At 41.4% G+C, this 15,861-nt stretch overlaps 1 protein-coding gene across 2 annotated transcripts in view; it reads right to left on the bottom strand.

Annotated features, from left to right (window-relative positions):
- Positions 1-15,861, bottom strand: part of PRKG1 (protein kinase cGMP-dependent 1) — a 1,342,121-nt gene that overhangs the window by 1,185,317 nt on the left and 140,943 nt on the right. Inside the window, exon 1 of one of the 2 annotated variants that reach the window (XM_028511229.2) lies at positions 15,174-15,744. The exons of the other annotated variant lie outside the window; for it this stretch is intronic. Within the exon in view, the coding sequence (XP_028367030.1) occupies positions 15,174-15,439 (266 nt within the window). The 5' untranslated portion in view covers positions 15,440-15,744. Of the gene's footprint in view, positions 1-15,173; positions 15,745-15,861 lie in introns of those variants that run through there. 2 annotated transcript variants of the gene reach the window in all.

Consider the following 15,861-nt stretch of genomic DNA (forward strand, 5'->3'; position numbering starts at 1 on the left):
CCTTAAGGGATACGTTTACAGAGATGTTTCTCCAGGATGGTCTGGCAGGTTTCCAGGTACCAAATTTTCTAAATCCATTAAGTCCAAATTTCTGAGGGTGGAGCCTCGGGACCTTCGCTGTAACCCCTAGTCCCTACCAGATGTTTACGTGCACCTTAGTGTAAGAAGCTCTGGGCATTTGCATGATCTAAGGGCCTGCCCCTAGCCACTTCCTTCGTATTTGTCCTAGGCACCTGTTGTGATTGCCATTTCATACACTGTGAGGGCCCTACGACAAGATAGTGCTGGGCCAGCCAGCCTCCAGATAAGTCACTTCATGTACTTGGGCGGAGTTTCCTCATGTATGCATGTCCTGCCTGGAGTCACCCTGAGAAGATGTGGATTGTTGAGAAGAGCAAAGGAGGCATGCTCATAAGTGCCTTGCACAGAGTTACTAACAGATGCTGAAGTAGCACTTCCTACTTTCCCACTGTCGCCGAACTAAAATCCTTTATGGATCACCCTTGTCATTTGGGGACAAATTTGACTTTGTTTCTGGAACACCAGTATGAAAACAACAAAAGCAATGGCTATCATTTACTTTATGCTTATGATAGATCTTATACATAACATCAGTTAGTCTTAAGTGGGCTTTTTATCCTGGTTTTACAGGTGGGAAACTGGATTTCAAACAGGTTAAGCAACATCACTAAACTATTAGAGACATTAAACCCAAGCCTACAGCCTTTCAACACACAGCTGTGTGTACTTGCTGTCCAGAAGGAGAAAGAACGTCAGAGAGTTTCCTCTAGATGTTCCCAGATGATGAGTTTATCTTATAATGCAATCCATATCAATGCATCCGTGTGTCTGATTGTACTTTACATGCATAGAAATCTTAACTTGAAAGGTAAAAAAAGGGGAGGATGAGGAAGGAGCCAGAGAAAAATCGTTGGTTAATCCCCGGCTGTCGAAGGACCTGAAGATCAGAAGCATCAGCATCACGTGAGAGTGAATTACAAAAACAGAATCTCAAGCCCCTCCCCAGACCTTCAGAATCTGTGATTAATAGGATTCCCCAGGTGATTTACATACAATTTAGTTTGTGAAGCCCCGGGTTTACTCCACTCAGAGAGCAGACAGCTGCAGAGGGGCCCTTAACACCGCTAAACCTAGTACAAGAGTGGTCAGTTTCTAATGTGATGAGGTAGTGAGGAAGGGGATGTGAAATTTGCAGGAAAAGAAACAAACTATACCATGGGTGAAAAATAAAGACAGGAAAATAAGTCCTAAAAACAGCCCAAGTCAGAGTGTCATCTGCGATTCAGGAAATGACTGAAAATAGGGTCAGAGCTACTTCAGCAACCAGGAGAAACAAGGATGGAGTTAGCAATATCGGTAAAATATGCATTATACATTTGGTGAAGGAAGTCAGAATCAGTGACAAGGACCATAAGAATAACACTTACTAAGTGGCTATGTGAGGCACTATGCAAAATCTGTTATGTATGCGAGCTCATTTAAACTCAGTGACCTTATGAGGTTTTTAATCATTGAAGAGGCTGATGCTTTGGGTGTATTTTTACATGACAGTGGCAGGCTAGTAAGACCAGAACTGCTGTCTGCGTGACTGACTGATTGATTGATTGATTGATTTGGCTTAAATCTTTCACTTTTTCACCCTGTCCCCCAATTCTCCTCCCCTTTAGCAGCTGTCAGTCTGCTTCTTGTATCTAAGAGTCTGTCTCTGTTACACTCGTTAGTTCAGTTTGTTCATTACATTCCACATGTGAGTGACATCATACGGTTTTGTCTTTCTCTGACTGGCTTATTTCACTTATCAAAATGCTCTTCTGATCCACCCACACTGTCAAAAAGGGTAAGATTTCCCTCTTTTTATGGCTGAGTAGTATTCCATTGTATACATGTACCACAGCTTTTTTATCCACTCATCTACTGACGGGCATTTTAGGCTGCTTCCAAATCTTGGCTATTGTAAATGATGCTGCAGTGAACATAGGGGTACATATATTCAGCATTTTGTGTTTCTTCAGATATATCCCCAGAAGTAGAATAATTGGGTAATAAAGCAGTTTCATTTTTAGTTGTTGTTGTCTTGTTTTTTTTTTTTTTGAGGTAACTCCATACTGTTTTCCACAGTGGCTGCACTAATCTACATTGCCTTTTCTCTGAATCCTCGCCAACACTTGCTGTTTATTGATTTATTGATGATAGCTATTCTGACAGGTGTGTGACAATATCTAATTGTGGTTTTAATTTGCATTTCTTATATGTCTATTTGCCATCTGTACGTCCTCTTTGGAGAAGTATCTATGTCTACTCAGGTCCTTTGCCCATTTTTTATGAGGATTGTTTGTTTTGGTGTTGAGTTGCATAGGTTCCCTCTAAATTTTGGGTATTGGCCCCTTATCATTGGCTAATATGTTCTCCCATTCAGTGAGTTGTCTTTTCATTTTATCGGTTTCTTTTGCTGTGTAAAAACTTTTTAGTTTGATGTAGTCACATGTTTATTTTTTGTTTCCCTTGCCCAAGGAAACATATCAGAAAAAAATATTACTATGAGAAATGTCTGAGATTTTACTTCCTATGTTTCCTTCTAGGATCTTTATGGTTTTGAGACTTACATTTAAGTCTTTAATACATTTTGAGTTTATTCTTGTGTGTGGTATAAGGAGGTGGTCTAGTTTCATTTTTTTTGCACGCATCTGTCTAATTTTCCCAACACCATTTAGCACTTTACACTCATATCATCTTTTCTTATTCCACAAACACGTATGAAATATGTCCTGTACACAAGCATTAGGGGGAGGAATTATCATTATTCCTATTTTATAGATACGGAAACTAAAGCTCAGAGAGATTGACTAATTCATCTCAAATCACACAGCCCATGTGAACAGGAGGAGCCAGAGCTCAACCTCGGGTCTGTGACTCTAAAGACTATTATTTGAATAATCATGATACATTCTCTACAAAACTGGCTAAAATTTCTAAGATTATTCTTTCTACTCTACAAAAAGTGTTTCACTTTTTGGCCTCAACTTCATGATTGAATACCTTTAACATGATGGAATTCTGAGCCCAATAAATGTTTGCAGTGCTACCTTTCAGTAAATCTAATCCAATATCACAATGGTCAAAAAAAAAAAAAAGGAAAGAAAACACTACGAGAGGTTATCGTCCTATAAAAAGAAAGCTCCACTGAGTAGTTCCAATACCATATATGTCCAAATCTTCCCACTAGTCTTTAAAAAACAAAAATGTAGCTGAGAGACTTGGAATTTGTTATTTTCCCAAGTGGGAGCAAGTTCCTCAGAGTCCTTCAAGTATCAAAAATGTATTTTGATGAAAGAAAAACAAATCACTGTGATTCTTGAAGAAAGACTTTAGTTATTTAACAGCATTATATACACACCATTTCACCCTTACTTCCACAATCATATTGTAGGAATTCAAGAGTCCTATTCAACTTTAAAAAAAATAAAACCAAAAGCACAATATGGACTTTCTAAATCTGGAAAGTAAAAGGGCATGTAAACATCACTTCAAAAAGTATTCTCACGAAAGCAACTCAAGTGTAAAAAATAAATAAGAATTGTCCACATGTTACTGCTATGATTTGAATTTTTTTTTAAATTCTGTCTTTAACACAGAAAATCCACTTTTTCAATGCCACCAGCATACTTCTATTTTTAAAAGAAAGTGTTAGAGGTCATTTATCTCACCTAGAAAGTGTATAAATAAGCATAATCACATAAACTAAAAAGGTCACTCTGAAAATGAGTAACACTTCAACCGCTCTCAATTCTGGGAATTTACTCCACATGTAAACAAACAAACAAAAAAAACCATGAGAAAATGTGTACAAGAATATTAGTCGCAGCATTGTGCTTACAAAAAAAACAAATAACAGCAATATTAATAAGCTGGAGTAAATGAATGCTATGGGATTGTATGTAGCTATTGGGAAGACCAATACAGATTGATCTGGAAAGAATCCTATGAGCGATTATTCATGAAAAAGCAGCAAGATGCTATAGAGTATTGTAGAATAATTCCCTTCCAGTTAAAAAAAACAAAACAAACTCCAAATGGACGGACAAGTTCATTTTATATGAAGTTTTGCATAGCATACAGAAAGGTTAACAGTAGCTCCCTACTAGAGGACAGGCATGGAAGATGAGCAGGAAAAGATGATTAAATTTGATTGTCTGACAACCAGCATGAATTACTTTGGCAATTAAAACAATCAAGGAAGTAGATATGGCCCCAGGACAGATTAAAATCAGCAAATCTGAGATGTAACATGTTCTCTTAAGTATCAAAAAGCATGTCCAGATGTTACCATGCTGAGTAGGAATGCAAAGCCACACGAAAGAAAACATTTCCCCTGATTTCCTTACTGTTGAGAAACCCGGAGAGTCCACAGCCTGTCTCATTTTGTGTGGACATCCCCCATGACGTCCTGGAGCCAGACGGTATGGCTAGATAACTAGAAGATTTCTGGGCAGGACACTTCAAACCCTGCCTCTGCCCTTCAGGGATGAACCAGAAAGATGAGAGAAAGCAAAAGGTCCTACTACTGCCTCTGGCTTCACCGTGCCGCGTAGAGACAAGATTTTCCTTTTCAGTCTTGCAGACAACAGAAAGCGTCCTACATCCGACTTACCCTTGATCCTGTCTCACCGTCACAGACTGGATTACATTTCTTTTTTCCTACCTAGTAAAAATATAAATTACTGTAACCCAAAGCATTTTTATAGACGGAGAATTTCAAATGAATATATCCCAGAGTTTCAAAACATTTTTTTTACAAAGGCAATTCATCCTCATATGGGGTATCCAAATGCACTCTGTTTTAAATTTTCTCCATTTTCCATCTCGCTTGTTTATCTGGGCACCATCTGACACGATGTCTCAACAAAGAGACCAAGTTAAGAGGCCAAGTGATCGCATTAATTCAGAACTGACTTCTTTTTACCCACAGTCCCACTTCATTTTTGGCATTGACCTTTGGTTGCTGGGACAAGCCAAAATAAGAACATTTCTCCTCAGTGTTAAATCACAAACGATGCCATCAGCAAGACAACTTCACTTCCAGTCCCCTGGGGGTTTCACACGCGAGGGGTCACAGACGGAATGCAACAGCCTTTTACAAGAAGACTGAATGGCACTTTCCAAGCGGGTACTGCTTCAAAAATGTATGGTTGGTTAGATGACCTGCAATTTAAACCCTAAAACTGTTGAAGGGCAGTGATACTGACAGCAGCCCATAAAACACTTTTCTTTTGAAAACTATTAGACGTATGTAAATAACTGTATTAACTACATTGCTAACATTTTTTTTGTAAGAAGGACATCAGATTAACTACCAAAGACAATGTTAAGATTTACTTAATTATATTCTCGTCACAAAATTACCAAGGAGATCAAACAACCTATTAGAAGCTATTAGAAGTTCCTTTGAATAGCTCCTCTAACTTTTTCTTATAATAAATAACTTTCAGTTCTTTATCTGGGAGAGGGAGTGAGTAGGAAGCCATTTCCATTATTATTCTCTGTCCTCACATACATATATTTTTTACTACTATTAATTTTCCATTGTTTCTCTCAGCCAAGTGTGAGTCCAGAGGTTTCCTCAAGGGGCTTTTTAGGAATTTCCCTCAGACTGGGATGGATGGTCAAAGTGCACTCATTTCTCTTTTCTTATAGAACACTGCTCTTTGGCTTTCGAAACACAGTCCCCCAAATTACTACTAATTGGAAAAATAAAATACCATGTGAATTCAATGATACACTTTCCAGACACTGGAACCCTAATATTAAGAAAGTTAGTTTGAGAATAGGCTCTAAAATTCAACTAAAGGCCAGTTCAAACTACTTGTTTTACAATTGTTAAATATTATACTCCTGCTGCCATCTTGTGGTCATTGTTGAAATCTCTCTCTCCTCCCTCACTTCTCCCAACCGCCCCCGCCCCCCATTTCCCTTCTCCCTTCTCCCACCTCCCATCTTACCCTCTATCTTCTGGGGGATGCCAAAATGTATTAAACGCTTAAGAACTCCGTTTTTAAGTAGGCAGAAAGACAAACTGCACTATGCTCTGAAAGAAGAATAGATGGTTATGAATTCTTCCTCCCGCCTGTAAAACATCCCCCCCTTTCTCCTTAACATTCTTTGCAGTTATACATAAAGACATTCTTCCAACAATGTTTTTTAAAACTCTCTGTCACTGTTTAGATTAATCTAGTGTATTCCTTCAAGCAAAGGGAATACAGATTATAAGAAAATAAATTTGTATTTTATGAAAGATTTTCCCTCCCAAACTTTTTCCAAGTTGTATTTTTACAATGAAAGAAAAAAAGCATAGGTATTTCTGGCTACAAAATGTCACACTAACACCCTTCAGAGCCACAGGCACCGACTCTCAGGATCTAAGGAAGAACTCTGGGGGAGAGGGGAGACACAGTCTGGGAAAAGTGAGTAAGCTCCCCAGCAGCCGCAGGCTGGGTGGAGACAAGCAGCCCCGCATCCCTCTACCGGGTCCTGGCTGTCCTGTTCACCCATGAGCCCTACTGTGGTGTGGCATAGAATTCATAAATCTGAAAGGAAATTAGCTGGCTTTCTGGTGACATGTTAAAATGGTTAACTCTTAGCCAGACTGATTTATCATCAGAGGAAGAATACATGTTATTAGAAGCCACCATTTCCACCTAACTCTATGCCCCTACTCCAGCTCCGGGGGAGAGGTTAAAAGACAGCCCAAGAAGTCACCCAGATACAGATACAGGACACAGAGATGACCAATTAGCCGGAACTCAATCTTCCAAACAGGGTGAGCAGGAAAGCAAACATTAAAACAATTCATTTTATTCTTTGTTGAAAATGACTTAAAAACAATCTTTCCCCATCTTTATCTGTGTACTTATATTTGTTACACACATCTGTACTTTTATACTTTTTTTTCCTTAAAACGTAGCCTTATTCTAAGACATAATAGTCATGCAGCACGGATTTGATGTAACACATTTTCCTCCAACACTTATTAAAATTCCTAATTGTTGATATAAATAAATTCACTTGTGTACCATCTAGTAGCATCCCTGATGCTACTAACAATACGAACATCACACTTTGGGAAATATGTTGCTCTGAGGTATGTGTGCTGAGTAGAGTACAGCGCATCTAACAAGCACATTTCTAAATGCGCAGCTTTAAGAGTCATAGGGTCAACACTTGGATTGTTTGAGAACCACAGTTCAGACCGGGGGTTCTCAGACATTTTTCCTGCAGTGACTCACGAGATGGATGATATTCCCATGTGCAACACACTCTTGTGAAAAGACAAGAGCGTCTGTGGATTATATGCAATTTCCTGCCATATATTTGTAATCCTACCAGTCAAGAAAGCCCATTGGAATGCAAGTAAAAGCTATCCCTTGGGAGATGCCTGCAAATGCACTCAACCTTATTTTCTAAGAAACGGATAATTCAAAAATTTTGATGTTTAAATTCTTATTTACTCACGTGAACCTCACAACTAATCGAATATATACCCCTGTGTGTCACAACACCACAGCTAAAATCTGCCAGAGTGAGACACAGGATATTGTATTGAATGTCGGAGAGTGATCTTCTTCTCTGAGCAGTGACTCAATGGAAGATGAACTGGATTTATTCTCTAAAGGTTACTTTTTTTAAAAGTTGTTTGTTTGAAATGCCTTCTAGTTACGTGCTGCTCTTACCCTTTCTCTAAAAATTACCATGTGCGAAGAGAAAAGTATAGAAAGCCGAGGCTTTTATTTGGCTGGAATTTTTACTGTAAACAGACCTGGTTTCTACCCAGGGGTTTACAACCTAAGACATAACAAAATTTTCTATTTTGAGAAATTTTAGCACATGTAGCTCAGTTCCTTGGTGACTGTGTGAGGCATGAAATTGGCCTTACCCACACCATGCGGGCAATGAGAAGCATCAAGAAAAATATTAACATTTACCCAAAGGCTTTAGATTTTCTCATTAGACAATAACTGTATCCTATAGTTGAAGAACCAGGCCTACTAATATTTCTAAGAGGAAAACATACAAGTATTTTTTAATTCCCATAAAGTTTATCAGCAGCATATTTGTAACATTAGAGGTCAGAATGCTCAACTGAAGACACATCCAAGGATGTAAAACACATACTGAAGCACTCTCTAAATTGTACCAGAAAAAAAAAAAGGTCAGTTTGAATTAGCAGCAAGCCTGAGAGAATAATTTAAGAATGCAGTTGTATAATCTTTATCACAAGTGAAAACTTCAAACTAAGTCCTAATAAGGTAATTACAGCAGAAGTCTTATCGGATTTGCCTTAGTAAACATATAATCAGTGCATTTATGTGATCCCCTTGCACGACAAAGTGCCACCAGTGTCTTCAAAAACATAACATCAACCTAAATCAACCCCCAGTGTCAGCATATTAATGACTTAGGACTAATTTCCAAACATATGTCAGATTAACACGCACTTTAAAAAGATTAAACACGCAGCCAGCACATGAGACAAGACAAATTACAGAACGTATTTTTAAACTTTCTAGTCAATATAAACTTTTATTTTCTAAGATAGTATGGGCTTCTATTAAATTACCATGCAAGAAACAATGTAAAAATATTTAAAGTAAAAGCAACATAAGTATACTGAAGTCTGAGATCCACCAATAATGTTTATTGAGTAGTGCAGAGTAAGGTTAAAAAAAGGAATCTATGGTTTAATAACAACAATAAATAAAGAGATCAGTTCTACTTCAGTTTTTATATATGAAAATAATCCTATTTCAAGCTATACTTCTGAAACTATCCATTTTTCATTGTGCAAATATTTTAAACCATTGTATATTTTCAATGTGAACAATTAATCATTATTTTTTAAACTTTAGGAAATTTAAGTTGTGCAATTTCTGAAATATCTAAAGACACGAAGGACTTTAAAAGGTTGGAGTAATATCTAGAGCAAGAACTCTGTTCTGTGTTTGCTGTCATGTGATGTTTGCAAGTCAAACTGATCAGGCAGGAGTGACCGATGTCATGCTGGAACACAGGAACACAGGAACCCAAACGAGAGAAACACAACACAGGCCAAGAACACAGAAGAGGAGGTAAAAAAATGATCACTGGGTGAGCACAAAAGGTAGGGCTTCAACGAGGAGCAATGAAGGTTGGTTCTGCCGCCAGTGCCCCGTGCTGACAGGCACCAGTGGCTGTGTGCCCAGGACCCAGCATAGGCACTCAGCAAACTTCAAGGTGCCAGATCTGTTCTGTAAGAACAGCCCAAGAAGTAAATCCTCCTTTTCACAAGAAACCAATTTGGACTAACCTGGAAGAATTTCACAATGACAACTACTCTAAGTGGTATAAAATCATAAAATGAATGAGTGAAATGAAGTAGAAATTTGTGTGTGTGTGTGTATATATATATATGTACATACATGTATATATATGCATACCCATATACACACACATTACTCCTACAGACAAACATACACATATAGGTAGAGCCTCTTCGATCTTCAGGAACCCCACAGCAGAGCACACCAGCAAAGCTGAACTCAAGGTCAGTGTTTCTGTTTGACAATTCCCAAACTTCTGAGCTTTCACTTTTGTGAAACAGGATATGCTATCCCTGGTTTATCTCAGAGCTCACAGTAATTTCCAAGAGCTACAAGAATCCTAGATAATATAGGGTCCTGAACTCCGATAAGCAAATTCTCAATGGCAAATGAAAATAATTATTCATACTTCGAGCAACTATGAAATCACCTGAAAATCTTATCACCAGACAGGGTTTTAATGCACTCTCAGCGTCTCCTGCACAGTGTGGTGAGAGGCGTTTAGTCAGGAAAGGGGGAAAAAATGGGATATCTTCTTGTTTTTTCAGGTCTGTGGGAAACAGTTTCATGAAGGTCAGTCAAATCCCTAATGAGTACATGCTTAAATATAAATGATCAACCTAAACTTTCAATCCCTGATTCAAATAGAACAAATACATTTTTTAAAATGTACATGATTCCAGACCTGAACAAACCCTGAAGCAAAGTGTCCATGTCCTAAATAATAAGTGTAAATAGATTATAAATTGAAGACATCAATTCATCAAGTCTGGTACAGATGCAAAATTAAGACCTCTAACTAATCTTCCCATTTCTGAGACCCTTTCAAAGGCACTTCAGTAATTACTTGCTCAGTGTTGTCATTACTACAAGCAGGGTACCCTCCTCCAGTTAAGCTTTGACTGAAAGTAGATGTGACACATTTGTGCTCAGAACTTAAATGACACATGGCAAGACACAAGGCTTTCGACAAGCCATCCTACCCAAAACCTTCCCTTCTCCTCTTCATCCTGCCTCCCCTTAAACTCTTGCCATGAGTATTATCCACCTGAGGAAACTAAATGAATGTCCTCTCTGGGAAGTTCCTGTTAAAACATCACTCTGTTAATCAAGAAAGGATAACTTGGTTAACATTGATATACTGTCACTTAGTAATAAATTCCTTTTGATTGCTGGATTGGTAGGAATGAAGGGATTAGCATACGGGATCTGCAAGGCAAAAGGCGAAGGGTACAGTGAATGGTACCCAAAAGAGGCAACCAAGACCATGTTCACAACTGTACTATCCATCAGCCTTGCCTGTGACATGACACTGAGCTGGAGAAGTTAGTTGGGTTAGGAGGGAAGATTTCAGAAAGATTGGTAGACGACAATCCCAAGAGCAGGACAGCCTGCAAAAATCCTTGCCTGGCTCTGCACCCAAGGTCTATGTGCTGAATACGAGAGCTCATTGGTCACTTGTTCATGAGGTCAATTTAGTGCTGGCTCTAAAACATTTTTTAAATCCTATTTTAACGTAGGGGAGGTTCATTTCTTCCTATGGAAAGGATTCACCAGCTACTAAGATGAAACTGGCCCAATTTCAAAGCTATGCAGGGTAGCAGTTTGCAACTTGGCCTCTAAAAAACTGCAAGATTTGGGTTGGAAACTTAGAGCATTTGCTAGCTGCAAGATCTTACGCAGGTGACAACTTCTAGCCTCAGATTCCTCTTGTGAAAAGTGAATGTCATTTGGGACTGTTCTGAGAAAACAATGTGTTCCTGTAGATAAAGAACTTAGCATTGTGCTAAAATTGCTAAGGTCAGCTATTTTTATTATTGTTGTCATTGCTGTTTTAAATTATTGTGTATTTTCTATATGAACAATTACTGGGCTAAGCCCAGAAGTCAGCTGGTACCCACTTGTTTCATGAAGTTACTTATATTAAAATTAGGCCAAATCCTTTCATTTAGTCTGCATGATAACCAGACCTGAATCAAATCAAAAATGAAAAAGGCAATGAGTTTTCTGGGGCATTCATCCCAAAGCATCCACGTCCCAGTGGGAAGAAGTTCAAGTTACAAATAATGAATTTACATCATTAAGAATCAAGAGATTTGTGACAAAAATAGTTGAAATGGCTTTGGAATATAATCTTTTATGCCTGTAACAGATTAATATTGATTCCAGCCTTTGCTTAAGCCAACTTAAAAAAAAAAACAAACCGACAACCACCATGTGCTAAGGGGACAACCAAAATAAGGAATGTATGCATGTATGAAAAACTAAGGGAAAGAGTTCAGATATTAGGCAATTCTTAATGAGGAGTATATGCATCAGGGAATCAAGAGTTCATAGAAAACCCTGTAAAATACTTGGAGTTATTTGGCAAAAAGTAAAATACAAAGTTGAAAATATCATCATTATCTCCAAAACAGCCTGCATTTTTCCATGAAAATCAATTGATCCCTACTGGTCATTTCTAAAGGGACTAAAAATGAGCACTGCAATAAGTCAAATGTTTTCTCTTTAAACATGATCATCATATGGTACACTTGATACTTATGCCTCAAGTATCAGGCCTTCCCTTTCCCTGGTATAATTTCCATCTAAGCATTCCTTAGACACTTAGATCATTCTCAATGGGGATTGTGCCTTCCACCCTCTGTTGGACACGTGGGAACCTGGGTAATTGTACTGACTTGATTACAATAGTTGGTGAATTCTCTCATGTCCTTCCACTGCAATAAATGCTTAAGATAGCTTTGTCACCTATTATGTAAATAATTTAGATTGCAATCATTTTCTAAAACAGTAATTATAGGCAAAAACTATTTTATGATTCTGGAATATCATCTAATTCAATTTCATTAATTTTAAAATATGTTTCTTTTCTTGTTAGTATAAAAACTGAGTATCCTGTAAAGTCTGTAACAAACCTGCAGCATAAATAACTATCATTCAAATCATAGAGCCACTGCAATTGAATATCAGCTTTACGATAAAGCAGTCTCCTTCAGCCAGGGTAAGCCAATCAGAATGGCATAGCTTTTAGCAACAGATGCATGAGGTGGTGGGATATCTACTCCCCAAATATAAATATCTAAACATTAGAAAACACACTTTTGTTTTGAAATCATCTTGTTTGCTGTTAACTGTTGTATACAAGAAGCACTTTTTAAATTATTTCCTTTCTTGGCCAGAAAATAAGGGGTCTCCCAGATGATAATTAGTTAGTACTGTCTCTTTAAGTGTTAGGATGAGTACTTAATGCCAATGGTTACTGTCCCCATATATTATACCTGTCAAAATTCTTTACACTCTAATGAGTCAGCTTGCTGAAAATACACCCCATGCTTCCGTTTGAAAGTGTAAAACTAAGTGCCCAGTAGGAAAAAGTTTACCCTCTGTCCCAGCACAAATCATCAAGGAGGAAAAGTAAGGAAAGCTCCAGCAACTCTCTTTGGACACAAACTTGTGCCTGACCTCTACTGTGCACAATCCATTTTTAAGATGAATGTTTCCATTCCCGAACACAAATATGCTGGGGAGTGGGAGAAAGGGATAGAAAAAGGAGGGCAGGACAATGTGTACATCTGAAAGATTACCCACTCCCTCCCAGTACACACAAAAAAAAACCTCCTCTCATTCCTAGAGAGGTTTCTTGTCAAGGACAGTTCAAGTGCCTCTTTGAGAGCTAGCTCCTGAGTGAGAGTGGACTCTGGGAGGGTTTCCTTCTGTCCTCTCCAGACCTTGGTGAAATCTCTGTGCTGTGCAGGGGTGCTGGTTACCCTCTGAGGGGCACGGCCTGAACACAGAGGACTGAAATTTCAAAAATGCGATAAAGCCCCAGCCCGTCAGCCCTGGGAGGCCAGCAGCTGCCGGGTGACCGCTGATGAAGTGGCTTCTTAAAGAGGTGGGCAGATTGATTCCAGCTGGTGTGCACGGGGCAGGGCAGCGGCCCCGGAATGTGCAGCCAAGCTGAGGCGAGACACTGCAGCAGCTTCCCAACCAAGGGCAAGGCCAAATAGTAGCTCTGTTTGCAGTCTTGGCCTCAAGAAGGAAGACTACCATTATTGCATCTGATAGAAATTTTCAAGGCAGGCTGGGCCAAAAAGGTGACATGTGGACAGTGTCATTTTGTAAGCAAAGTGTCACTCAGGAAATCCAAAAGCTGTCCCTTACGACATCTGTGCAGAAGGGGCCCACAGTTCCTAAGAGTTCCTAGGGCAAATCCTTTCCGCCTGATCCCTGTTTTTCTCCCTCACACACTCCCAGCTCCAGGCCCTCTTCTAATAGCTAGTAAGAGCTGCCCAGCTCCTCTTCCCCACTCTACACAAATACAGTAATCAATACACAAGAGAAACAGACCAGGAAGGAGTGTGTATTGGAATAGTGGGGACACTGAGAGTCCTGTAGTGGATGGAGACCTGAGAAGAGGACATGCTCTTTAGACGTGCTGGCCTCAGAGTCAGAGAATTAAGGGGGGGGGGGGGTACTAATTTAGGGGTCCCCTGAGCCCCAAACCCAGACACCAAGTGATCTAAGAAAAGAGAGGGGGTAAGAGGTAGGCGGGCATAAAGGCACGCCTAATGGAATATTCAATATCCTGCAAAATGCACTTTGAGCCATGCACTTCCAGAGACTAAAAGCCAGTAATGGGCTTTGGAGTCTGCACTTCCTCTCCCTAATGTCCACAGGCGCTTTAATGCTGCAGCCAATCGATCGGCCTTCTCCGGTGAAGGCGGCGAGTGGAGTGCAAAAGCTTCCTACTTGTGGCCAAATCTCCAGACCTCCTCTGCACAAGGAACAGGCGACACAGAACTTTGAACTGGCAGTATTTGGCTCCTAAAGTTTGCAATATGAGGAAGGGAAGGATCCTGGAGGAACCCGAAGAAAGAGCCACCCCTCCTTCATCCTATCAAAAGTAAGACAAACCAGGAAGGGGCAATATCCGCCCAGGGACAGGGCTGACCAGTAGCACCAAACCTGCTTCAGGTGCAAGGTCACCAAGCTGCCTCCAAACCCAGACCAGCCAGACCAAGGTGTGGCATTTCTGGAAGGGACACAAAGCAAACCAAACGAACATCCAGAAAGTAGGGTTTCTTTGCAGTTTCTTGCTGACATTACAGCTGCCTGGAAAGAGACCCTGTGAACCCCACCCCCACCCCTCCATCCTGGAGGACGAATCCCTGAAGGCGAGAAGAGTGACAGTCCTGCCTCCCTGTTCCACTGCCCTTGCGCCCTTCCCTCAAGGGGTGGGCTCTGGGCAAGTTCAGTCCCTAAACTGAACCCAATCTCTCCAGCGTCCTTGTGCCCCTCCCGAGGCAGCTCTAGGGGCCCCACTGAGCATGCCCCATGGCCTGGGTCTTGGGGTCGCCTCAGGGAAGCTGTCCACACCCCAGGATGGGCGGGGCTCTGTCCCGGGGTGGGTTCCCCCACTGGGGTGCCAGAGGTGCACAAAGGAGAGGCAGCGTGAGTGCAGCTGGGTGCTGAGTGACCAAGTTAGCGGGCGCAAGAAAACTTTCCTTGGTCCTCCCCACCCCCACGCCACTGGGGCGCGTCTCCCGGAGGAGCTCGCCTTTCCCAGCCCGGCAGAGTCGAGCACAGCACGTGATGGGCAGAAATAAAAATAAACACTTCCCATTCCCTAGCCGCCAGGGCCACCCCCACTCCGTGCGCGCAGGAGAGCAGCCCTGTGCTGACCAGCCCCCGCTGCTGCAGCGGGGGCCCCCAGACCCCGAGCCTCCACCGCGACCCGCATCCGGGCCCACCCACTGGCGTGGTGGCCTTCTCTCTGGCCCGCAGCGCCCTGGCGCCTACCTTTCAGATTTGGTGAACTTCCGGAATGCCTGTCGGAGGTCGTGGAAGGACCTGTACGTCTGCGGCTCAGCCGAGATACCCTGCGCCCGGGTGGTTCGGGGGCCGATGTGGGTCGAGGGCACGGGCAGCACCGACTGGCATTTGTGGAGCTTCCTCTTCAGCTCCTGAATTTCCTCCTCCTTCTCTGACAGCCGCTTCTCTAGCTCTTTGATCCTCTCCTCCTTGAGCATGAGAATCTTGGCAAAGTCTTCCTCCAGCTCGCTCATTTTTTTTTTCCCTGAGCCCCTCCGCAAAACTTTTCCTCCAGCGGTAGCAGTGGCTGAGACGACAGCCGGGCGAGGCGAGCGCAGAGTAAGTGAGTGAATGGGTCGCTAAGTACTAGCGCGCAGCGGAGTGCTGGCCCTAATGCCGCGCCGCTGGGAGCCGCTTTCTTCGATCCACTTCTGCTGAATGGACTAAACGCACCGAGGGAAGGATGAGAAATCTAAAAGCGATGGAGAGGAGAGGCAGAGTGCTAATCCCCAACCTCTCCAGGGAATAGGTGATTATCTTTCATTGAGAAACCAATTAGAGCTGCCCTTCCTCCCCTGAGACCCCCTCCCTCGTCCCCCTTTCCCAATCACTCCGTGAGAACACCACTCGCGCCACCCCACCGAGAGCCTGGTTTCTAGCTTGGGAGGGTTGGACC

This window comes from Phyllostomus discolor, chromosome 5, assembly GCF_004126475.2.
Source record: "Phyllostomus discolor isolate MPI-MPIP mPhyDis1 chromosome 5, mPhyDis1.pri.v3, whole genome shotgun sequence".
Classification (NCBI taxonomy): Eukaryota; Metazoa; Chordata; class Mammalia; order Chiroptera; family Phyllostomidae; genus Phyllostomus; species Phyllostomus discolor.